A 23,500-nucleotide genomic window follows, 5' to 3' on the forward strand; every position below is an offset into this window, starting at 1 on the left:
TTGCCCCACGGCAGAGGCAGAGGCAAAGGCAAAGGCTGTGGCAGAGACTCAGACTCTATGTGGATGTGGCCCCACAATCACTTTTCAATTAAATGGCATTCTTCTCTGGGCCATTATTTCATGTTTTCTTCTACTCTCGGCTTTTTGTTTTTTTGCTGTTTGCTGGTGCTCGGGGCCAAATGTTCCCTGCCACAAAGGCAGCAGGCGAAAAAGGCATGGCAAAGGGGGGAGGACTGAGGGACAGCTCTTTGAAAATAACGAAATCATTTTGGGTTCATTTATTTACTTGACCAACTCGGATGAAAGTCTTTGAGCCTCTCTGGAGCAGCTGTTTCAATTGTCAATCATTAATTCGGATTGATTTGACATGATGAGAAAAACACAAGTAACTCCGAGGAGTACTCCGACTGCCCAACTGACACGGCAAAGCATTTAAATCCCTTAAAATTAATTAGAAAATCAATTAGCAGGGTCTCCAGTTTCGGGATTAACATAGATCCAGTCATAATTAGGTGCCGAAAAAGCTTTTCTTTGGCCCGAAACAAAACCCGAAGAAAAACAATAAAGTCTTTTCCCACTTTTCAAAGTTTGCTTTGGGTGCCGCCGTGTTAGTCCTGCAGGATTAGGGGCTAAACTTTGTTAATTCAGGGCAAGTTTCTGGGACCAGTAAGCAAATAACTGGGAAATTAGGCCAATAAAAAAAGGTTCTACGTGCATTGCTTTGGGATTGAAAACGAATTGAAAAACTCACCTCGATGTGAAGTGGGGTTCGAAGTGATTTGCGGAAGCTTAAGGAAATATTTCTGTAACTTTTCGCGTTTAGTTTTATTTTCATTTGCACTTTGTATTTGCAACGACATAAGTACACGCACATAAGTATAAGTACAGCTAGGGGTAGGTAGGTTGGGAGGTATATAAGTACGACTTGCTGCGGGAGAGAGTTAAGCCTAATGGCATCCAGATCCGGGGCAAGATCGTTACGCCTGCAGCAGCAACAGCTCACCGTCTATGCCCTTTTGTGTGCGTTGTGGGGGGCCTCGGGCACGGTGGGAGTGGGAGTGGTAGCATCGTTGGCCTCCTCCACTGCATCGCCATGTTTGAGCCAGTGCGGTGCTAGCCGCAGCATGAGGATGGCGCCCAGCGGCGCCGTGAATATAATCGCCAGCACTGAGATGATGAGCACATTGCCCGCCAGGGCCAGCTGCGCTTCGTTGGCCACGCTGGCAGCACGTGCCAGATCCAGTGCCACGGGACCCAGTGCCGCCTGAGGACAGACATGGGGAGAGGGAGAGGGAGAGGGAGAAAGGAAGGGCTCACTGATTAGATGGCTCAAATTAAGAACAGGCAACCGCTGCGTATGAGTGATATGAGCACAGCGCAGCGTCAAGCAGATTAAATACGGTTTTGCAGCAACAATTTTAATTAAATCTGTACAACAACAGCAGGAACGCAAAGGAAAAAGAAAAAAGAGAAGGTGGACAGTGAAATATGTGGCCGCGGCCAAACCGCATATTAGGGAAAAGTTGAGCAGGCAGCCGGGCAGTCAGCGAGCGAGCGAGCGAGCGACATTGCCACATGTTGGCTTTTGGCCGAAAACTCGCAATAAGACACATGCAACAGCAGTCGCCAGGCAGCAGCAACGGCTTAGTAAGCCAGCGTAACATTTAAATTTCGGACAACCACAGACACAGATGCACAGACAGACACACAGGCAGACACGCATTGGCCAGGCGACATAAACAAAATGTCCGTTTGCGGTTAAACTGCAAACAAAAGGCTTCCAACTGCCAACTGCAGCAGATACAGGGAAAGAGAGAGAGTTCTCGACGTGGACGACCTGCGAATTCGTGTATAACTTAAGCATTTGGTGGAAACGGGGACAAGCCCCTTCGGTTCGGTACTGCTGCTGGGGTTGCCATGGCCAGAAATAAAAAGTTCGAGAGACGCGCAGAAGGGCAGAGGTGGAGCTGGTACAGGGACTGCGACTGCGACTGGGACTGGGACTGGGGCCAACCGCAGCAACATGACACGCGGAACGGGAAACTTACTTGGACAGTTGCTTTGGGAAAACCGGAAATTGTAATGTAGGCACGTTCCTTTCTCGACAGATTTCCGCCATATGTGGATAAATATGCAAAACCCAAGCGAAACTGCAAACGAGAACAAGAAAAGGGTCATCTCTGGTTAGTCGTTTCACTTCGCTTCGTTCGCCATGGTCCCCGATCCGTTCTCCCCTTGCTTCATTCTCTCTTCTCTGTTGTGTGCAGGTAACATTTGCATTGCGGTGCCGGAACATTTTCATTTCGGTTCACCTCTCCGTCGGAGTTTTCGTTCTCTATTTCTTTTTTTTTGGCGGAGTGACCACGGGGACCGTCGCACAGCAGAATGCTGTACGTATTCCCTGCACAGACTGAGTGAGAGCCGAAAAGAAATTAAATAAGTGGCAAAGGAGAACGGCGAACGGAGAACGGCGAACATTGTTGCATTCCCCTTCGGAGAGAGCGAGCCACCGGCGTGGCACCGGCACCGGCGGGCGAGCATTTTAATTACCAAACTTCCGACCAGCACCAGCAATGCCCCATAACCGATTACATGGCCCTGCAGCACGTTGAAATTAATTTCCTTGCCAATGAGTGCGAACGAGACGGGCTTGAGGAACTTCCACAGCAGATCCAGTCGCTTGGGGACACTCGCCTGCAGCAGAAGAAAGACAAAAACAGAAAGAGAGAGGATAAAGTTCATAAATTCTGATTAGATCAATATATTCCCAAATGGCATTCAATTAGGACTGCTTATGTCGTTTCCCCTTCGTAAGGAGCAAATTAAAATCCATTGGCCGGGCCAGGAAAATTCTTGAAAAAACTTTAACTTGAGAGTCAAGTGCAGGAACAACAATAACGGAGCAGCAGCTGGGCTAAAGGTATTACCCAAAAGGTAGAAAACAAATCGAGAACTAACATGGCACAGGGACGTGATGTCACAAATTACCCAGCAACAGTCACTTGCCCCTGCCACCCCTCATGCCAGAATTGCTCACAAATGGAGGAGGCTTTTTAGAGCTGGGCTCCAACAAAACACTGTTGCTGTTGCTGCTCCTCCGTAGGCCTACGAATGATATAAAAAATGGCACGCTATTGCTACATGCTACATTTTTCAAGAGGCAAAGGGAAAAAATAGCAGGTGGGTCCGTGGCCATGCCCCCAAAGCACTCAGTTACGCAAAGGCAGGACGACCAAAACACTCTCGAGAGCACAAAAAGCTAGTCACAGGCATCGGCATCGGCATCGGCATAGGCCTCGACTGCCCCTCCCGCACCCATGCCCGAGTTTTGACTTACAATCTGATGGGCCTGCAGTTGCTGCGGTGTCAGCTTGCTCTCCTCCCGCCTCCAGCCAATTCTCGCAATAAAGGCAGTCGTTACACATCCCAGGGCACCGGCCGACGTATAGCCAATGACGCGGCTGCCCATCACGGCGATGGTGCCGCCCAAGATGGTCAGTACGAAGCGGAGGCCATTTGCGTACGTCTGCAAGGGATGAATCAAAAGACAGATGTGAAAAGAGTGGATGGGAAAATGGTTGAGTTAGAGGCGGGCATAGTCGTGCGTACTCCGTAGATACCTCAAAGCAAAACAAAAAAGAAACCAAATCACTTTACAAAACTCTGATGGAAACTGTTTTTCATCTACCCACCCCCTCCACCCTCCTGTTTTGACCATTGTTTGTGCTCTTTCTGCTTTGATGGACAGTGCGCCGTGTGGTCAGGTTACGTATACGCAAAGCATCGAACAAAAAATTCAGCCTTGTCTTCCCATTTTCCACGCGTTGTTCGTCTTTTTTTTGTTTTCATTTTGTTCGTTTTGGTGTTCTTTTGGCTTTTGCTTGCATACGAAATTTTTAGCCAGCAACTCGAAAAAACTGTGGCTAAATGGCCTGAACAACGATTTAGATCTGATAAACCTCGCCTCGAACAAAGTTATCTTTTTGTTTTGGCTCTGCTCTGTCTTACATGTACGAATATTTTGTATATTTTACTCGCTTTAGTCATGCTCTGGTTACTTGTTGGTTTTCGGGACAGGTGTTGAAGCTGATTGAGATCTTTTAATTTTGCTACTGCAGCTGCTGCAGCTGCTGCTGCTGATGTGGCTGCTCGTCCTTGCTCTCCCTCCCTCTCCCTTTCAGAGCACTCACTCGGGCATCCACCGCAAATCGCTGCAATTCAATTTTCCTTTACTCCTTTGTCCACAGATTTAGAAGGTTTAAGCTGCATTTTGCTCAAATCGAATGAAATTGCATTCAATTGCGCTTCGTTAGGCGACTTGCCGGACACTCGATAAGGGGAAAGCGGCAAGGGACAAGTCAAGGTAAGGAGCACAAATACAAGTTTCCTCTTCAGCGCTTGCTGTGAAAAGTACTTTGAACTTTTAATTTTGTCCACCTTCCACTGTGTAATAAGTTGAGTTTTCTTTCCACCTGCCACCCCCCCAATGTCGCATTGAAAAATACTGTCAACGCGCAGGAAAAGCGCAAAAGTGGAGTGTCTAAAGGTGACTGCGAAATTACAAGGGACTGCGTAATCATAATAAAATAAAAGCAGCACCAATGACACGCGAGAAGATGCTGAGACCAAAAACTGAGGCCTGATGACAGTCACACACACAGAGACTAACACACAGACTAGCTCACCCCCCGCACTAACTCGCTCTGTGAACTGTGAATAGCCTGTGGCTCCAAGTGTGTGTCTGTGTGTGTGTGTGTAAAATATGCAGCGACTTCAACGTCGCACAGCGTGAAATTTTTGTACTAACTGCAGCGCCGCGTGGCTGCGGATGCCACTTGACGACGATGGCGACGGCGACGGCAAAGTCGCGTTGCAGAAAACAAAAGTTATGAGAGGTCTATGGGTGTATGTGTGTGTGGCAGCCCTGGTGCATTCGGTGGCACCACCCATGGCGTTTGATTATGCGCGCCATTAGCGGTGTAAGTTGCGGCAATGAGTTTTGTGGCACTGGCTGTGGCTGTGGCTGCGGCTGTGGCTGCCACAATGTCCCCAGCATAACTTCACATAGATGCTGGCAGTAACTGTCGTCGCAAATGTCGCCAGCTCCGTCGCTCCGTTGTCGTCGTCGTCGTCGTCGTCGTCGTCGTCGCTGCCGCTTTGCATGTAAGTGTCTTTTTATGCAAAATGCACCCACACACACACACACACACGAAGAGAGAGAGGATCTCCTATTCCTGGTGGTGCATATGGCACCCACTGCCATTCCATTGCCATGCCCAGTGATGCTTGTGCGCGTTTTGCATCATTAAATGCGCTGATTGAGTGTCTAAGTGTTCACTGAATGTGCATTTTAAGTGCAGCTCCACCCCAAAAGAGTGCGCTGCCACGTCTGCGTATACGTCTACGGGTGTACGGCCACGTCTATGCCTTTTTTCTGGTATGGACAGGGCTTACCGCATTGCGAGATGGCAAGAACTGGAGCATCATGCCGTACAGATAGCCAAAAACGAGTCCAATTCCAATGCCAATGGGTCCCTGCAGCACTTGCTGGGTGAGCGAGGCTGTAAGCAAAAGCAAAAGCCAAAGCATTTATCGACAGATACACAGAGTCGAGCTGTGTGGCACGCACTTGTGGAGAAGATGACGCTGATTATCACGCCGAACATGAAGATGGACACCACATCGTTGCAGGTTGTCATCGCGTAGATGAGGGTGTGTATGCCGCTGTTCAGGCCCAGACGATCCTCCTTCAGCTTGAGCATGACGGTGACCACCACATTCGGGGAGATGGCGGTGATGACCAAACTGTGGGATTACGCAACGCACATTGATAGCCAATCAATCAGACCCAAGGAAAACAACCCAAACCCCTGCACTCACCCCAAGGTAATGCCCCAGAGCCAGGGCATCGAGAGGGTGAGGTAAGCCAGTCCGGCAATGGCCGCCACCTCGGCAATCGTGGGCAGCAGCGTTAGGCGGAGAATCATAAACCACAGGCGCTTAAACGCATCCCCGTCCAGTCCGAGGCCGGCCAGCAGCATGATATTGATCAGGGCCATTTCCCTGTTGGAAGTTTAGACACTTTTCGGTTGGGAACTGCTCTTAATCCCGCACTCTTACCTCAGAAACAGCTCGAATCCCTGGTAGCCGTCAAAGTTGGCCAGCCCCAAATTGGCATAGAGCACGCCAAAGAAGAGCATGCCCAGCATGTCGGGCAAGTGCACGAATGTCACCAGAATGCCGGATATCTGGGCTCCCACAAACAGGAATGCTATGCGCATGATGACTGTCTGAGGCGGCGAGAATTCCCTCAGCAGAATCCAGGCCATCGCCCAGAGACCCAGAAAGATGACCAGCAGGGCGACATGCTCGGCAATCTGGGGCCAATGCAGCACCAAGTGACGCCACCTGCAAAGAACGCATCAAAATACATCATTCAATTTCAAGTTAATTTTATGCAAGAAAAAAGAGAACAATGCCGGCTGCTCATTGTTCAGAGCAGAACTGGAGAGCCACTGCTTGCGGGGGTGAGGCCGTTGGAGCAGAGCTGCTTGCCCATAACTGCTTGCCTGCAGCCGCCTACCTGCTTGTTTTCTCAGCACTGCTTGACTGCTTGCCCTGTAAAGCGCGCTCTCTCTCTCTCGAAGTTCGCTCTCGTTATCTACATTATCTACTGTGAGATTATCTCTGCCGAATGAAGCTGCGCTCATCTGTGGGAACGGTTACTGGAAACTGTGACGTAGGCTTCATTCACCTTAAGGAAAGCATTGAACCCAACAAGAACTCAGATTAATCATTAGGTCCACGCCAGTCACACTTTTCGTACATTTTTTTCGACATACCTGGCCATGGGAATATCTCTCGTAAGAACTCATTATCCACCAAAAGCCGTTCCTGCTCTGTCCATTAGCCACAAGAAGCTCCCCGAAAGGGTTAAACCTACTCCGTTTGAATGCTTAGAATATACTGAAGAAGGGAAAGCAAATACCTAGACATTCTGGAGTTTCTTCTCTCTGTTTCTCAGCTAAATTATGTAAATATAATTGCTGCTAATTGCCGTGCTCCTGGGGCACTATAAAACCCCGTCGGGCTTTAGCGACGGTCGACAAACGCTAACCAAATGGACAGCCACAAGGATCGCATAGCGTCCATGCACCTGATTCTGCAGGTCATGCGACTGTTTGGCCTCTGGCCCTGGTCTCTTTCGGAGGGGGAGCAGTGGACTGTGTGGGGTTTCGTGAAGCGAAACTATCGCTTTCTGCTGCACCTGCCCATAACCTTCACCTTTATCGGACTCATGTGGCTGGAGGCCTTCGTCTCGAGCAATCTGGAGCAGGCGGGTCAAGTGCTGTACATGTCCATCACGGAGATGGCGCTGGTCATCAAGATTCTCAGCATTTGGCATTATCGCACGGCTGCCTGGCGGCTGATGCACGAGTTCCAGCAGGCGCCAGAGCTTCAGCTGCGCTCCCAGGCAGAGCTGGACTTCTGGCAGCGGGAGCAGCGCCACTTCAAGTGGTTCTTCTACATCTATATACTGATCAGCCTAGGCGTTGTCTACAGCGGCTGTACTGGAGTGCTCTTCTTGAAGGACTACGAGCTGCCATTCGCCTACTACGTGCCCTTCGAGTGGCGCAACGAGCGCGGATATTGGCTGGCCTATGGCTACGATATGGCAGGCATGACGCTGACCTGCATCTCGAACATTACGCTGGACACCCTGGGCTGTTATTTCCTATTCCACATCTCCCTGCTGTATCGATTGCTGGGCAAGCGATTGAGAGACCTGCAGAATACATCGGATGAGCTCTACTTTGGCCAGGAGTTGCGTCAAATCTTCAGATTGCATCACAGTGTGCGCAGGTCTGTAGGTCCTTTCATTATAAATATTCCATTGAAACTACTTCCTTTGCAGATTGACCCACACCTGCCAGACAATTGTGTCCCCGTACATTCTCTCGCAGATCATTCTGAGTGCCCTGATCATCTGCTTCAGCGGCTATCGACTGCAGCATGTGGGAATCCGCGCCAATCCCGGGCAGTTCATAGCCATGCTGCAATTTGTCAGCGTAATGATCCTGCAAATCTATCTGCCCTGCTTCTACGGCAACGAGATCACAGTCTACGCCCATCAACTGACCAACGAGGTCTACCACACCAACTGGCTGCACTGCAGGCCGCCACTCCGCAAGCTGCTCAATGGGTACATGGAACACCTCAAGAGACCAGTTGCCATCAGAGCTGGCAACTTTTTTGCAGTTGGTTTGCCAATTTTCGTAAAGGTTTTTATCTGTTTTAAGAGTTTTTTCACGTTAATGAAATGAGTTTCCTCCTCCTTTGCAGACCATCAACAATGCCTACAGTTTCTTTGCCCTGCTGTTGAATGTCTCTAAATGAAAATTCGTGGAACTTATTGCGAATCTTTAACAGTATCTGAATAATCTGTATTCCCGTTTTCAATAAAGAATATTTGTCGATAATAATATCTAGAATAATTTCAGCCCATTAGAATAAATACGAATAATGGGAAATTTGCGAATTGCAACAAAGTAAATTACAATAAATACAAAAAAGTTTTTTGTCAGAACAGCAGAACAACAGTAGACAAGCAGTACAGCAGATAAGCAGTAACATCAGAACGACAGCATCAGCCCATCAGCAGCCGACAAGCGTAACAGCAGAGAAACAGTAACAACAGAACGAGACTAGCAGTAGTCCAACAGCAGACTAACAGAATAACAGCAGACCAGCATAAGTAGAAGTAGTAACAGCTGAACGAGATGAGCTGCCGATCATCTGCAGACAAGCAGAACAACAGAAAAGCAGTAACAGCAGAACGAGATTAACAGCCGATTAACAGCAAACAAGTAGTTCAGCAGAGAAGAAGAGGAACAGCAGTACCAGCAGAACGATAAGGCAGCCGATTAACTTTAGACAAGCAGAGCAACAGATAAGCAGTAACAGCAGAGACGGAAGGAAACAGCAGTATCAGCAGAAATCAGCTGAGAGCCATATAATAAATAAATCTTCAATTAAAAAACAACTAACCTTAACTCAATAAGTGTATGTTTGTGAGGTACATCGCTGTGGGTACATGAACCTTCTGACAGCCTTTGATTAACTGAAAGCAGCAGCAGGACATATCCTCATGTCTCTCTGTACTCCTCCCTCTCTTGTCAGACATTGCGTGACTGATGTATTTTGTAGGAGACACAGCCAATCAATGGTTCCCCATTATGTCAGTGGGCTAATTATTGTAATTGCTTTTGCCTTAAAACTGTATAAATATTTTGGCTAATTAACTAAACGAATGAGGGATGGAACATCATTGGAGCATGGCTCACCAAAAGAACCAGTTCCACTCGATTCAATAAAAAATGAAGTGAAAATAAATCATTCAATGGACTCCAGTCACCTTCTCGGGTTTTATTTTTACTAGTTGGACGGGAACTAGAATCGCAAAAGTGTGTTCCAGTGGGAAACGAATCAAGAATACAACCCTAGTTTCGAATTATGTGAAGGGGCGACCGCTTTGGAAGGCTATAAGTCTATAAAAGCAGGAAAAAGTAATTTAAAAATTATTTTAATTGCTGAAAATGGAGTCTACGGATCGTATAGCTGCTGTTCGGTTTCTGATTACGGTCCAGCGCTGGACAGGACTGTTCAAATGGGCGGACGAAAATGGCACTGACCTCTGGTCAAGGGTGAAGCGCATCTATCCATTTGCCCTGCATCTGCCGCTGACTTTCACCTACATTTCCCTGATGTGGCTGGAGGCACTCACCTCCGCCGACTTCGAGCAGGCTGGCCAGGTGCTGTACATGTCGCTGACAGAGCTGGCCCTGGTCACCAAAATTATCAATTTCTGGTATAGGCGAGAGCAGGTCTCAGAGTTCATTCGCGAACTGTCAGAAGATCCCGCCTACGAGCTACGCACCCGCGAGGAAGCGGAGCTCTGGCAACGCCAGCAGCTGCACTTCAAGCGCATCTTCTATTTCTACATCAGGGGCAGCCTATTTGTGGCTGCAATGGGCTATTTCAGCGTATTCGTTCAGGAGGAGTACGAGCTGCCCTTCGGCTACTACGTTCCCTTTGAGTGGCGCACCCGGGAGCGCTACTTCTACGCCTGGGGCTACAACGTTATTGCCATGACGCTGTGCTGTGTGTCCAACATCCTGCTGGACACCATGGGCTGCTACTTCATGTTTCATATCGCCCTGCTCTATCGAGTTATGAACCTCCGCCTGCGGGCGCTGCATCAGGCACCCGAAAAGGTGGCCGCTCCCGAGCTGCGTGCCATTTTCCGGCTGCACACACGAGTGCGCCGCCTGACGCGCCAGTGCGAGGTGCTCGTCTCGCCCTACGTCCTCTCCCAGGTGGTGTTTAGCGCCTTCATCATCTGCTTCAGCGCCTACAGGCTGGTGCACATGGGCTTCAGGGAGCGGCCGGGCCTCTTCCTCACCACCCTGCAGTTTGTGGCCGTGATGGTTGTCCAGATATTCCTGCCCTGCTACTACGGCAACGAGCTCACCTTCCATGCCAGCGCCCTGACCAACAGCGTGTTCCACACCAACTGGCTGGAGTACTCGGTGCCCACTCGCAAGATGCTCAACTGCTACATGGAGTTCCTTAAGCGACCCGTCAAGGTGCGAGCCGGAGTCTTCTTCGAAATTGGCCTGCCCATATTCGTCAAGGTGAGAAGCTGAGGATAGCAGCCTCCACTCCCATTCTAACTTGTGTGTGTGTTTCCTCTGCAGACAATCAACAATGCCTACAGTTTCTTTGCCCTGCTCTTGAAAGTATCCAAGTAAGCGGAGAACTCAAGCCACACACAGCCTCCCCACAATAGAACAAACCCCCCGAGGGCCAGGCCACACAAATTGTGTTAAACACAACACCATAACCCAGCAACAGCAACAGCTACACAGCAGCAGTAACTCATATGCCACGTTGCGCCGTTGTCTGCGTCCCGCACGGAGTTCTACATCGAGTATAAATGCCGGCAGCCAGCAAGGCATTTCGCCAGCTATTAAAGTAAGTGTCACTGCCAAAAAGAAGACAAAGAAAGCAAAAAGAAATCAGGCTTGACTGCGACTAGACGACGACGACGACCCGGGAATTGGGGCCCAGTCGCAGTCGCAGTTGCAGTCGCAGGACCCAGACGTGAATCCACAGCCTGGCGGAAGCACGCGCGGGTGCCTAGTGTGGCGGCAGCAACCATGAGCACCATTGTTAGCGCATAAAAGAAATAGAAATAGAAATAGAAAAGCAAATGCAAACGCAAAGCAAAGCATGGACCGGATATGCGAAAAACGCGTGCAATGCAAGTGTGAATGGCGGCTCGGCTGGCTCTGGCGCTGGAGCTGGCTGTCCCGCCGGAAGTGCATTCAAAGGGTTAAGCATGGATCCGCACAATGGTGCAGGAGCACGGGGTTCCGGGGGCCACATGAGCTTTTCACTTACCACTTGGGTCCTTTGTATTCCTCGCTCTGGCCTCCTGCTCCTCCTCCTCCACTGGGAACGGGCAGGGCTCGGGCTCCCGCATTGTTACCGGCAACATTTTGTGTTGTATTTGTTGTTAAATTTAATGATGTCGGCGTTAAAATTATTGTTGCAGCGTTTTGTGTGGCATCGCCCGCACCCGCACCCGCACCCGCTCCGACACCAACACCATTGCCATCCGTCTGCGCTTTGTTGTAGTCTTCCGGGAATTTTTGTATGTCTAATTTCGTATGCAGCGACGGGGCAGTGTTGCCACTCTGTGTGTCCTGTGGCGCAGTGTTGCCGTTCCCGTTGCCACTGCCGTTTCTGCCTTGATCCTGTGTCATGTTGTCAGCCTTCTGCTGCTGCTGCTGCTGTTGCCTCTGTTTTTGTTGCTGTCTGCTGCGCTTAGCTGTAAGTGGCAAACAGATTTAAATGTTTTAATAGATATGTCAACGTCAGAGCAGCTGCAGGACAGCTGCAGAGTGCACACATAATGTGCGGGGCTTGGGGGGGTTCCCAGTATTCCCTTCCGAGCCAAACCGAACCGAACAAAACCATCGAATGGAAGCGCTAACAAGCTGCATTTAACCCATTTTGCATTCATTTCTGCAGCTCATGCATAAGTAAAAACCGAGAGGAGAAGAGCCCCATGTCAACGGTGCTGGCATCTCGGCAGTCTGCAGCCGGCAGTCGGCACGTTTAAATTGCAAAGTGCAGCCGAGTGCGGCTTTCATACGTACAACCTGTAATACTCGTACTCGTCCTCGTCGCACTACCTACTACTCAAGGTGGTGTCGACGATGGCAAAATGAAGATTGCAACAAAGATTGACAAGCGTTGATTGCGCCCCAGTCCCAGACCCAGTCTCAGCTTCAGCTCCAGGAGACCCTCAAAGAAGTGGGTGGATAGTGAGGCTGAGAGCTGGCTGGATGCAACGACAGCGCAACGATGCAAGGATGATGATAACCCTGCTAGCGGCACGGAAATTGTTTTCGCCAGGCCACGACAAAGCCAGCCAGTCGACAGGTGTGTCGAGTCGGCTCCAGCTCTGGCTCTGGCTTTGGTTCTGGCTCTGGGGCACAGCCTCTGCCAGTCGAGTCGAGTCGCCTGCGCCATAATTGGCCTTATTGTTGCCGCGACAACTTCACACTTTTCACACTGCCAATGCTGGGTGGCAGGGCATGACGGGGTCTGGCTGCAGCCTAAGAAATACATAAATATTTCCATTTATAATTAGCGCACTTAATGCCGGTCCGCCTGCCGACAGCCCGTCGAACCATTCCGTCCAATTGACTGGCTTCTAGCCAGGCTAATTGGATGGGAGACTTCTCTGGCACTGGCTCTGGCTCTCCCTGTTTTGCATATGAAGCGCTGCTCTAATAACGACAATTTTTCAATCGCAGTTCTCACAATTATTATGCAAGACTGTGCCTGTGTGAGTATCTGTGTGTGTGTGTGTGTGTGTGTAGGCTGTGCAATCAGCAGTTGATTTGATTTGAGATTCTGTTACTTTTTTATATTTCCTTGACACCCCATCGACTCGAGTCGTGTTTGTATTTGATTTTAGAAGACAATCTGCTTGTCATTTGTCACCCAACTGCCGGGGCGCTGCTACGTGTTAATTGTCCGCAAATATTTAGCGCCAATTCGAGCTCCAGTTCGACACAGTGTGACAATCCGACAGTTGTTTGCGTTTCTGTATCCCCCGGATCACGTGTCGCTTCTGAGATTCGGGCTATCATGCGACCTATTCAGACGCACACGAAGTGACAGGCCATGGCCCCTAAATCAAGATACATATATCCCAAACGGATTTAAAGTGTTACTTTATGGGTAAATTTAATTGAATCAATCAGCAGGAGAGTGTCTTGTGTGCTTCAGGAAATCAGTTTAGTTAGCTGATAAATATTCAATCAGCAATAAGCTCTTCCGAGAAGGATTTGAGAGTTAGATTCTAGCATTGGCATTGCATTTAGTTAAAGAACTTCCACATAGAACTCTGATCTAAAAACTAAAGATAAATCTACATATTTCCTTACCACTAGAGAGGCTCCCTTAATCATAGTTCCCACGTTGACCTTAGTTATATTCATATATTTATTCTTATACACATACAGCTGATCTATTGATGGTGCTACCACAACTGCTGTCATTGCCATCCAGCGAGAGCAATAGAGAACTAAAAAAACTCAGAGAGAGAGAGAGAAAGAGAGAGAGGAAGCTCCACCAAAACAAGCAATTACCCAGAAAACAATTTGTAGACAGAGACAAAAGCACTCTGCGGCGCTGGTGCCTTTCTCTAGTTTTAAATTAATTCATAATTGCATTAAAAATATATTATAATCAGCAATGGTATGGGTAAAAGCACCGTTAAAGTAACTGAATATGAAATATTAAATAAACAGTTTTCAACACAAAATAATAGCCAGCAGTCGGAACTTTTTTAATAATCTGTGCACTCGTGAAATGTGAAATAAATGCGTTCCTTTTGTGCGTTAAATACACAACATTATTTTTAATAGATTTTGGCAAAACATTTAATGAAACTAAGTCAATTTTGTTGCCAGCTAAGCCACTCACCTAAACAATTTTCTATGAATAAATGGGTTTTTAATAAGCACAAAATTAACAATTTCCATCGAATATTACGTAGATTCTATTTAGGGCGGGGAGAGGCCCCTGCTTGTGGAAACACCGAACCGATTGAATTAAAAGCCAAATGATAACTAATCGCATTCGATGCCGGCTGACAACTGACTTCTCCGCCGGTCCCTGCTATCATTTTCATGGAAAGCATCTCACATCTGTATTGTCTGCCGTGCGAGTATATAGATACATATTATCTTATGCTAATAAAAACAGCATACAGCTCCACAGTCTCCGAGAGAGATACTCTCGCACGGGCACATAAAATATTTGTTTAATATTTTAAAATTAGCAAACAAATTGGAAGACAACAGAGCGGGCGAGAGAGCGCGAGACGAGAGTGAGAGTGGGAGCTGGGGAATATATTGAATTATTAACAGACAGAATTCAATGGAATTAACAGCAGCGTGGCATTAAAAGAGTTGCCTGGTGCGAATCGAATGATAGATCAAGATATCAAACAGAGCTAGAACATCGATTAACAAGTTAAAGCAGCGCACTAGCCATTGACTGCCACTCCCCCGCCTTTGACCTCGAGCATAATTATGATTACGAGCATTTGCTTATCTATTAATTAGTCCTCCCCCCAAATAATCAACAAAGAAACTTATGTACGCTCGGTAAATATTTGCGATTTCAGTTCAGTTGCTTACAGCCAGGGTTCCTTGTGGCTTCGAGCCTATTGCAAGTTCAATGAGAAGTTCGCGTTTGAGCAATGGCAAATATTTAAGTTTTGCTAATTAATTTAAAATATCTTCGCAATAATAAACAGTCTTGCGGCATAGCCTCCGGCTGGCAGTCAAATGGGAAATGGTAAATGAAGGAAAAGTGAAGCTTGGGGAATGATAGCCGCCGCCCCGCACAATTTTTTTGAATTATGTTCCTCATTCTAAAGTTTCTCCCACACCGAAACGTTGAAGTTTTTTGTTTTTTTTTGTGTCAGGCATGGGAAAAAATTGTGCATAAATTGTGCAAAGGTGTCAGCAGAGATAGCGAGCGGAGAGACAGAGAGAGCGAGCGGAGCACAGGTATTGTAAGACAGGACTTTCGGCTGCAATCAAGTGGCTGGAGCGCACTGGTGGAGTGGAGAGTGCATCGTGGAGAGTGGTGGGTAGCACTTCTCTGTGATATTTCATATTCATGCCCTGCACTCGGCAGGGGCAGGACTACAAAAAGACAGCACGGAAAATGTTGAGCCAACTTCAACTGCAAGTTGGGCGGGTCATTAAGGCTTTCTTTTGCACTCGAGGAACACGGACCACGGACAGGGCCTGGGAGTGCTGCTCGCCCCATTGATTATTACCTTTGGCAGAAGCGGGCACTGCCACTCCACCCCATTGACCGGGGGGCGTATATTTCTTGAGACTTTCGTCCACGCCCATTGTTGGCGGCTATCGTTGAGCTTTGCACAGTTTCCCCGTGGCACTTTTTGGCATTTTATCTTGTCATATTTTCTGCAACTTTCAAGTGACCAGGCACAAAAATAATGCAAAAGTTTTTTAAAGCCAACGCCCTAGATGCGATGCACAGAATTTCGCTTTTCAATTGCTGCGAAACTTTCCACACAAATTATACGAAGACGACGACGACTGGCACTGCGAGTGACGCACAAAAAACAGACACTCCGCTCTGACGCTGCCCCGGAGTAAGCCGCAGCAGAGTCAGAGTCAGAGTCATGGATGCAAAGATGGCGACGAGTGCATTTCCGGGTGACGGTAAAAGTTTTAGTCATTCGGTTGTCATATGCCGCACCACCAGAACCAAAGTCTAGGAGCATCGAGGAGCATCGTAGACAATGAGTTGCCTACACAGCTGAGGTGTTAATTGGAATCAAGGCAAACACTTTCGCATGGTCCACCGCAGGGGCGACCGGTCAGGGCTGAGGGAAAACCCAAACAAGTTTGGAAAATCTTCGCCAGGGAGACATCGCTGGAAACTTCTTAAAGATCTAATGGAAAATTTATTGTTCTTTTTGAAGTTGCTGAAAGACTTTGCTCCTTCTTCTGCTAGTTCCTTTTTTATTGTCACTTTTCGTTTAGATTTCTTTTACGAGTGGGCATGGGGCATGCAGTAGACACTGCAAAAAGTGTCATAAATTTGTTTTATATTTTGCTGATTCATTCACTGCTCTTTGAAACAATCCCCCAGGAGGAGTATTCGAGTGTTTTCTGCCAGACTTAGAGACTCATAACGATTTCTAGTGATTTATATGAGTTATGCAACTATTCATTATTTAGAGTTACCTTTTTTCAATATGTTTAAACGGTAAATTGCACAGGAGAACGATAATGGGGATGCTGATGACTGCTGCCGGGTATCCTCGTGTGTGTGTGTTTGCTAAGGAGTTTCAAGTTCCAGGACTCTCTGTCTGAGTGTGTCCGCGTCTGCAGCATGCATATATCAATTCACTTTTTTCCACCCGTACCTAACATACATTTATTTTATTTATGTTTACTTAAGCGTGCCACCTTTTAACTATGCCACCACCCATCATGCTTTCTGGAACGCCCCGCAGTCGCAGTCTGCGTGTTCTCAATGTGTGCACAGAAGAGGAGGATTCCTGTTGCATCCTCTTATGTACTTGCAACTTGCCTGTTAACCAGTGCGTGGAAACACATTCAAAAAAATATGTAATTTCTTTTCGCAGAATATATTGTATGTACGGAGCACGGATGGCTGCCATCGAGCATCCCAGCAGCGGAAGGAGCGGAAGGAGCGGCAGCGGAAGATTGCATTCCCGCCAAGAGATGAACACACGCTTCAGCGATTCGCATCTAATTTAGTGCTCATGCGAGTATATTGCAACGTCAACAGCAAATCAGTGGAAACTGTCAGCTTCTTGGCTCCAGGCATGGGAAATACTTGAAGCTCAGAGAGACAGAACGATGGGAAAAAACAGGTCAAACCTTCACATGGACTCAAAGCCCATTCACAGCTAAGCAAATAAAAGGACAGATTGAAAATGCAAAAACCAAATAAGCAAGTCCTCGGCATCACTTGCACACAAAAACAGAGAGGCGAACCGAAGAAAAAACACAGTCAAAGATGATGTGCCACACAGACACACCGAGAACGACGCTCGATTAAGCTCGTAGTTTAGAAATTAGCTGTGGCACTCAAAAACCCAGTCAACGTTTGCGTGGCAAGTGCAAGTGCAGCATGCAGCATACGGCATGCGGCACACGGCACATCCAGCAAGTCAAAGCGAAATGCTGTGGGGCAAAACGCATCAACGTCAATGCACATGGCGTCGAAAGGAGAGTCCCCACACATCTGTGGCGGGAGAGTCGGGGGGGTCTGTACGGGTATATGTAAGATGAAATTTTCCCATTCATTTGGCAGTCATTATGCTCAGTCACAGCGAGGCATCCAGCAACAGCAACAACAACAACAAGAGCCACAACGTTGGCATTTATAAATGTCATACACTGCGAATACGTAATAAACCGACCTGAGCGCAGTGCCGTACCCAGGCACACAATACTCTCGCGCACAGACCCATGCACATGCCTTGCATTTATCAATAGTCGAGAATGTTTGCGTGTGCAAAGCGTATATCATGTTGGCTTTAGTTAACAGAAACGTCGCCAAAGTGACAGACGACCAGGAGGCAGACGAGGCACTCGTTGGTCGGGGGAATACATCCATTTAAGATTGAGCTTGAGAGATTGCCTGCAACGCAGCATTTAAATGGAATTTATTTAATATAAACGAGCTGGCATTAGCTATGTGGCCGATGCCTGACGGCGGAGGAGAATCTATTTAAATATGACTTTTGCGAGGGGGTGCGAAGCGCTGGCAAAACTCGAACTGAATGCACAGGAAATGAGCTCCGGACTAATGCATATTCATGGAAATATACTTTTCCGAATGGAATGCCTGTGGGCTACCAGGACCAGCAGCAGGCGAGGTGCCCAGAGTGGGTGCGGGACTCGTGTTAGTTGTCTGATTGTGAGCATTTGTGCGCAACTAAAACAGCTCATTATTTGTGTGAAATATTCCGTTTCTGGCAGTGTTAACCCTGCCGCAACAGTCCAAAAGCCCAGCCCTGGCTCTTGCTCTGCTCTGGCAAAAGTTTCTCCCGGACAGATGCAAAACAATCGCAGCTGCATGAGCATTTCAACAATAATAGCTAGTGGATGCGTTGAAAAACAAGCCGCGACCACCTGCCAAAACAGGCGAAGGGCCAACCGACAAATAAACAGAAAGTAGCCAGAGATTGGGCAGTGCTAGTCCAGCCCCGGCTGGCACCCACTGGGCACATTGGGCCTTGGATGCATGATTCTGTTAGCCAAGGGCTGTGGCAGTGGCAGTGGCAATGACAGCCCAAGAAAGTGCATGCGAATGAGCCGAGACAGGCGGCAATGACAATTCCAGACATTTCGGCGTCAATATACGGAAATATTACGTACATAAGAGTACATGCGATTGCCAAGCTCTCTGGCGCTCTCTCTCTGATTATCTTGCCAGCATCCTAGCAGAATCTGGAGTTCACTTAAAATCGAAATGCCTCAATCAGCTCATGGCAGCTCAGAGTGAGGACTGTGATTCGGCTTTAGACACAGCATGCGGCACGCTTCCACTTCCACTTTGCCAGCTGCCTGTTACTCCCACTTTGCCAGCGCTGTTTGCACAATTTCGAGCGGAGACTGGAAGTGAAACAAAAACTTTGAATAAGCAAACTATGAATATATGCTGAGATATATGTACACCACATATATATGTCTGTATCTGTTTCTGCATACTCTTCGAGTGCACATCTTCATGTGTGCAATGTGCCTTTTGTCTGTCTCTGCGCTCTCTTCAGACCCACTTCGCTTGGTTGGCCAACAAAAGCGTTGACGTTGTGCGGAAAGTATGTGCATTTGAATGTCTCTCTCTCTCACTCTTTGGTCCTGGCATCCTCCTCTGGCTCTGTGTATTTGTGTGCGGAAAACGAAAAGAATTTCCGTTGCAAATATTTTTGCTTTGCTCCAGCACCAAATTCTCGGTGCACTCCATGACGACAATACCATACGAGCCCCCCCCACACTCAAAGCACAATTAGATGTATCACTCACCTTCTGGCAGCATGGGGACAGAGATTTGCTTTCCCTTGAACGATGACTGGCCATGGCTGCGCGGCGGTGGCTGGGGGCGCTCCTTGCTGGACCTAATCCCAGTTGATTCCCCCAGCAGATGCTCCTTTTCAGGTTCCAAATCGGCAAGAATGCTGGCGGTCACCGTTTCGCTGGCTCGCCGCAGCAGTTGCAATGGCAAATGGTTGGCATCCTGCTGGCGATCCTGTTTGGGCATCGCAGGTGCCTGATAGGCGTCATCGGACGGGTTACTGCTGCGGAAGGCCTGCAGCTGGGGGCCACTGTCGCCCGCCACCACATCGAACACATCTATCGGGACGGGACGAGATTTAGTCATTAGTTGGCATAATCAATTTCCGAAATCCGATTTATTTGCACACGATTCATTTATTGGCACTTTGGCAACAAAAAACCAACGCCAATATGCACGTATTTAATTGATTAACCATAAACTCGTAAATTAACAGCATTGGAAAAATCCACATGCTAAATATGATAAATATAAATACAGAAAAGATTGGAGTAGCACTTTGGATACCCTTGCGGGTTTGTTAAGCTGTGGTTGGTATTAGTTTTAACAATAAATAAATAAATAAATACGTAATAAAATGTATGCCATATGGAATAGTTATGTTTATGAATTACATCGATTAGTAACGAACAAATACCTCACACCAAGAAGACACACTAATTAAGAGTATTCAAACAGCCACTCACCAAATTGGCTGCTCATGTTTCCCCTTTCTTCCCTCTTCAGCACAAGTTTCCGTGGCAACCGAAGAGCGAAGCAAAACAAAACTGAGCAAAAAATCAAAAAACGAAAAAGCACAAGACAAAGAGAGGTCGCTTCACTGCCGCCGCCGATACTCAATGATGACGTATGCGGTGGAGCTTTATTGACAGTCGAGACAGAGAGAAGAACGAGAGGGCGCAGAGAGATAGAGCGATAGCTACGCAATCGACCGACTGACCACTTCACCGACGCTGCGCGACTAGACGGACGACCGACGACCGACGACCGAACGCTGCACTGCAAGAAAGAACAATAAGACGCGCGACGCGCTAAGACACAACCAGAGCAGGGTCTGCGGGTACATCCGATTTCATTAATTGTATTACACGTGCTCTGGCAAATATTTGCGCAACGCGTTAATTAGAAAAGCAATTGAAGCGGCGATTGTGCACTCGGTCGGCGGAAGGCGCGGCAGTGGAGCGGCAGCTGGGTGCTCTCTTCGATTAAAACTAATTGGCAAACAAATAAGCGTCGCAAAACAAACGTCGCTGCGTCCGCGCGAATAGAGAAAAATTAGCAAAGAGAAGAGATTATGTATGGGCAAGAGACGTTCGCGTGAGAAGTGTGGGGTGAGGGAGAGTTGAAAGAGTGGGGAAAAGGAGGTTGTAAGGGAAAGGGTGGATGGATTAAACTGTGAGAGGCAGAGAAATCGGTGAGCAGCATAACTTCTCGTGCTCCTTGGATGAATTGGCTTACATTTTCACGAGTATGTTAGCACAAGTGTCATCTCGTGAGAACATTCTGGGAGCATTCTTCACCTTGTAATAATACACCTTGAACTGGAGAACTGTTTGGAAATAATGCCAACTGAGAGTGAGAATGGAAGAGATGCAAATGGGATGCAAAATTTAAATATCAAGAAAGAGAACATGGATGAGTGATGCCTGGAATAGTACAAAAGAAGAACAGGTACATGGGAATATACCTAGAAGAACTGAAAACTCCAAGTCAAAGCAAAGACGTTCCAAAGCGCACTCAACGGAAGATATGACGAGAGCACCTCTTATGGTTTTTGCTAACCTCATCTATAAATATACCTTGCTCCAAGTCGCCTGAAAGCTTTAGTCGTTTGGGGTCGAACTGACGGCTGAACCAGAAACGCTTATCTTTCCTACGAAATATATTGAATTTCCCACATTTTACTTTTGGCTCTCCAATTAACCGATAAATAAATTCTGTGTTAGTATCCGGAATTGATAAGAGAGTGCGTGGCGGCTACTGAAATATGAATTGCGCAACACGGTATTCGGTTTCCAAGCAGAGAGGCTCTTAGTCATGACAAACGATCCGAACCAAACCCCGACCTACCTTACTAAATACTCACTGTAAAAGTAAATACTTTCATTAGCTCTCCAATGCTTACTTGAATGAAAGGTTGTTTCAAATATGACATGCAGCGCTATCAAATGCATTTCTTTAATACCACAAACTCAAATCAATTTAAAGATTCAAGAACCTATATTGTAATGGATAACCCATGATTAGGCAAGATGTTATTCTTAGCATTGGACGGCACGCTTATATTTATTCCGGCTGCTGGCTCGTCGGCTACGAGTGTGGTGTTCTTGGTCCAAGCTAAGGCCTACCTTATTATTACTTTAAAAAAAATGAAACGTGCATACAAAAAGCCATAAACCGGACGGAAGAGTACAACGCCTAAAACGGAAGACAATAACTACAGGTGTAAAACGGACAACGGACAACATACCTCAGGTGTTTGCGAGACACATTTACGCCCACCCTACCTTGGTCTTGCAATCGCCAAGAATAAATAAACTAGTTACAAGACCCCTTTATCTTCGAGAGGCCTACAGGGGCTTGCTGTAGGAGATCAAACACTAATACTCTATTCAATCATTATAAATATTTATTTAGTACTAATAAACATTAATTAAATTTCCCATAAAAATATTCATTCCCATTAATTCTACCCAGTAATCAATTATGCTAAAAATAAACTAAATGTAACGATTTTACAATCAATAGAAGCAAAAGAAGCAAAAGGAAATATAATTAAATGCACAATAAATGCACATGGGAGAGGGGAAACTAAAGAAGGGTGAAGCCATGGAAAAAAAATGTGTAGACAAACAAAACAGCTGTACCTGCACTTGCATATGCGTAGATACCCTCTATTTTTTTTTAATGTGAAGGCATATGTGTTTGGGGCTTAGGCTGTCTGTTTTCTTTTTTTTTTTTTCTCTCTTAGTCTTGGCTCTATTCGCCTTTGCTAATGGACCATTGTGCCCAAACAAGACATCGTTTCAATTTTTCATACATATATACATATTTACTCACACGGTACCTCCATCGTAGAAGCGCTTTCGATTTCGGCCGCTGAAAATAAACACCAAAAAAAAACCCAGAGAAACAACAAAAAAACTCAGCCGCACCGCACACAATCATGCACATACAAAATCCGTCTTGCGGTTATTCAGTGCAATCAACTTTTTTTTTTGTCCTTCCTTTCCACCTTTGCACGTCTCAAATTCTTTTCTCTCTCTCTGCCATCTGTGCATTTAACGGCGATCGCTTTTAACTTTTAGAGGAAGGTAGAAAGAGATAGAATAGCAATAGAAAACTAAAAGTACTGAACCATTAAAATAAAGATTTTTTTGACTATAATTATTAATATTTAAACATTATCGGGGGGGGTATTTTTTTCTCTTTTTTTCCTATAACATTTTTTTTTTCACTTGTTGAGTGGGTTTGGCTGTAGATTAGGTTTGAATAATTTGTTTAGTTCCCTCCCTTCCCTCGCGGGGTTTTAACTTCTCCGCGTCAGCACCGCTTTGGCGCTGTTTTAGGTGGCCGCCGTCTGCCTGGTTCTGTTTGCTTTTTTCCCTCTCGCTCGCTTGCTTAGCGGCGGCAAAAGCTCCGGCGAAACTCTGTCGCTCCAGCTGACAAATTTAAAACGGCCGAGCCTCCTCTTTGGCTTATCTAGTCGCTGCCTAGCATAAAGGTGGGCAAATGTATCAGTCTTGCTTTTTTCTTATTTTTTCCCCAGCTTCCCCTTACCTAGTAGCTGCCTTGCGGCTCTCGCAGGCTAATTGATCTAGCAGATCGATGGTGGCGGTGCAAAGTTGGCGGTGTAAATTTCACTTTTTTACTGCACTTGTTCACTTGAAAAAAACTTTCTTAGCCTCTGAAACTCTTTTTAAATTGATAGAGATACAGCTCAAAAATGCCTAATGGCGTCCTGCCGACCTCTATTTAAAGCCTCTCTGTTCGAAATTTGCCTTCGAACTCGCTCTCCTTTTAACTAGCTTGTCGCTGCATTCTCTGCTCTCCTTATCCATGCAATTCGCTTCCTCCGCTACTTTCTTTAAGAGAACTATGCTCGCATTTGCACTCCTGGCAGTGCCTAATTTTCGGCGGATCCCAAAAACCCGATTCTCTCAAAAAAAACAAAAAAAGCAGCTACACGCCTCACCGTACAAATCCCCCCTGCCAAGATCAGACTTGGGGTACCGAATGTTCACAAGGCTGATCCGCTTGT

The 23,500-nt window shown here is 47.0% G+C and overlaps 4 protein-coding genes across 7 annotated transcripts in view; 3 read left to right on the forward strand and 1 right to left on the reverse strand.

Moving 5' to 3' along the window:
* Positions 1-4,665, forward strand: part of LOC117895968 (neuronal growth regulator 1) — a 73,759-nt gene extending 69,094 nt beyond the window's left edge. The window contains exon 12 of one of the 3 annotated variants that reach the window (XM_034803923.1): positions 4,650-4,665. The gene's annotated coding sequence lies outside the window, so the exon portion shown is untranslated. Of the gene's footprint in view, positions 1-1,699; positions 1,713-4,644 lie in introns of those variants that run through there. The other 2 variants (XM_034803924.1, XM_034803926.1) reach the window with 2 other exon arrangements.
* LOC117895967 (sodium/hydrogen exchanger 9B2) lies at positions 816-20,181 on the reverse strand. 2 transcript variants are annotated; one of them, XM_034803921.1, is made up of 11 exons: positions 19,926-20,181; positions 19,191-19,517; positions 11,464-11,893; positions 6,121-6,408; positions 5,881-6,063; positions 5,630-5,805; positions 5,455-5,561; positions 3,338-3,526; positions 2,551-2,694; positions 2,049-2,150; positions 816-1,264 (listed from the first exon to the last, which is right to left on the reverse strand). In XM_034803921.1, exons 1-11 carry the CDS (start codon positions 19,939-19,941, stop codon positions 1,007-1,009), a joined length of 2,220 nt encoding a protein of 739 aa, XP_034659812.1. In that variant the 5' UTR covers positions 19,942-20,181; the 3' UTR covers positions 816-1,006. The 2 variants fall into 2 exon arrangements, with proteins under 2 accessions (XP_034659812.1, XP_034659813.1); XM_034803922.1 differs by lacking the exons at positions 19,191-19,517; positions 19,926-20,181 and adding an exon at positions 14,065-14,214.
* On the forward strand, positions 7,121-8,397 carry LOC117895969 (odorant receptor 94a). The gene is made up of 3 exons (XM_034803928.1): positions 7,121-7,863; positions 7,916-8,282; positions 8,344-8,397. Exons 1-3 carry the CDS (start codon positions 7,121-7,123, stop codon positions 8,395-8,397), a joined length of 1,164 nt encoding a protein of 387 aa, XP_034659819.1.
* Positions 9,597-10,811, forward strand: LOC117895972 (odorant receptor 94b). The gene is made up of 2 exons (XM_034803932.1): positions 9,597-10,694; positions 10,758-10,811. Exons 1-2 carry the CDS (start codon positions 9,597-9,599, stop codon positions 10,809-10,811), a joined length of 1,152 nt encoding a protein of 383 aa, XP_034659823.1.
* Positions 20,182-23,500: the final 3,319 nt, after the last annotated feature.

Source organism: Drosophila subobscura, chromosome O (assembly GCF_008121235.1).
Source record: "Drosophila subobscura isolate 14011-0131.10 chromosome O, UCBerk_Dsub_1.0, whole genome shotgun sequence".
Taxonomy (NCBI): Eukaryota; Metazoa; Arthropoda; class Insecta; order Diptera; family Drosophilidae; genus Drosophila; species Drosophila subobscura.

Coding starts and splice junctions, on each gene's coding strand:
- LOC117895967 (XM_034803921.1), bottom strand. Junction 5,562..5,629: donor CAGCGTCATCTTCTCCACAA/GTGCGTGCCACA, acceptor TTTTGCTTACAG/CCTCGCTCACCCAGCAAGTG. Junction 1,265..2,048: donor TTCCCAAAGCAACTGTCCAA/GTAAGTTTCCCG, acceptor GTCTGTCCTCAG/GCGGCACTGGGTCCCGTGGC.
- LOC117895969 (XM_034803928.1), top strand. CDS start 7,121: ATGGACAGCCACAAGGATCGCATAGCGTCCATGCACCTGATTCTGCAG. Junction 7,864..7,915: donor TTGCATCACAGTGTGCGCAG/GTCTGTAGGTCC, acceptor CTTCCTTTGCAG/ATTGACCCACACCTGCCAGA. Junction 8,283..8,343: donor GTTTGCCAATTTTCGTAAAG/GTTTTTATCTGT, acceptor CCTCCTTTGCAG/ACCATCAACAATGCCTACAG.
- LOC117895972 (XM_034803932.1), top strand. CDS start 9,597: ATGGAGTCTACGGATCGTATAGCTGCTGTTCGGTTTCTGATTACGGTC. Junction 10,695..10,757: donor GCCTGCCCATATTCGTCAAG/GTGAGAAGCTGA, acceptor TTTCCTCTGCAG/ACAATCAACAATGCCTACAG.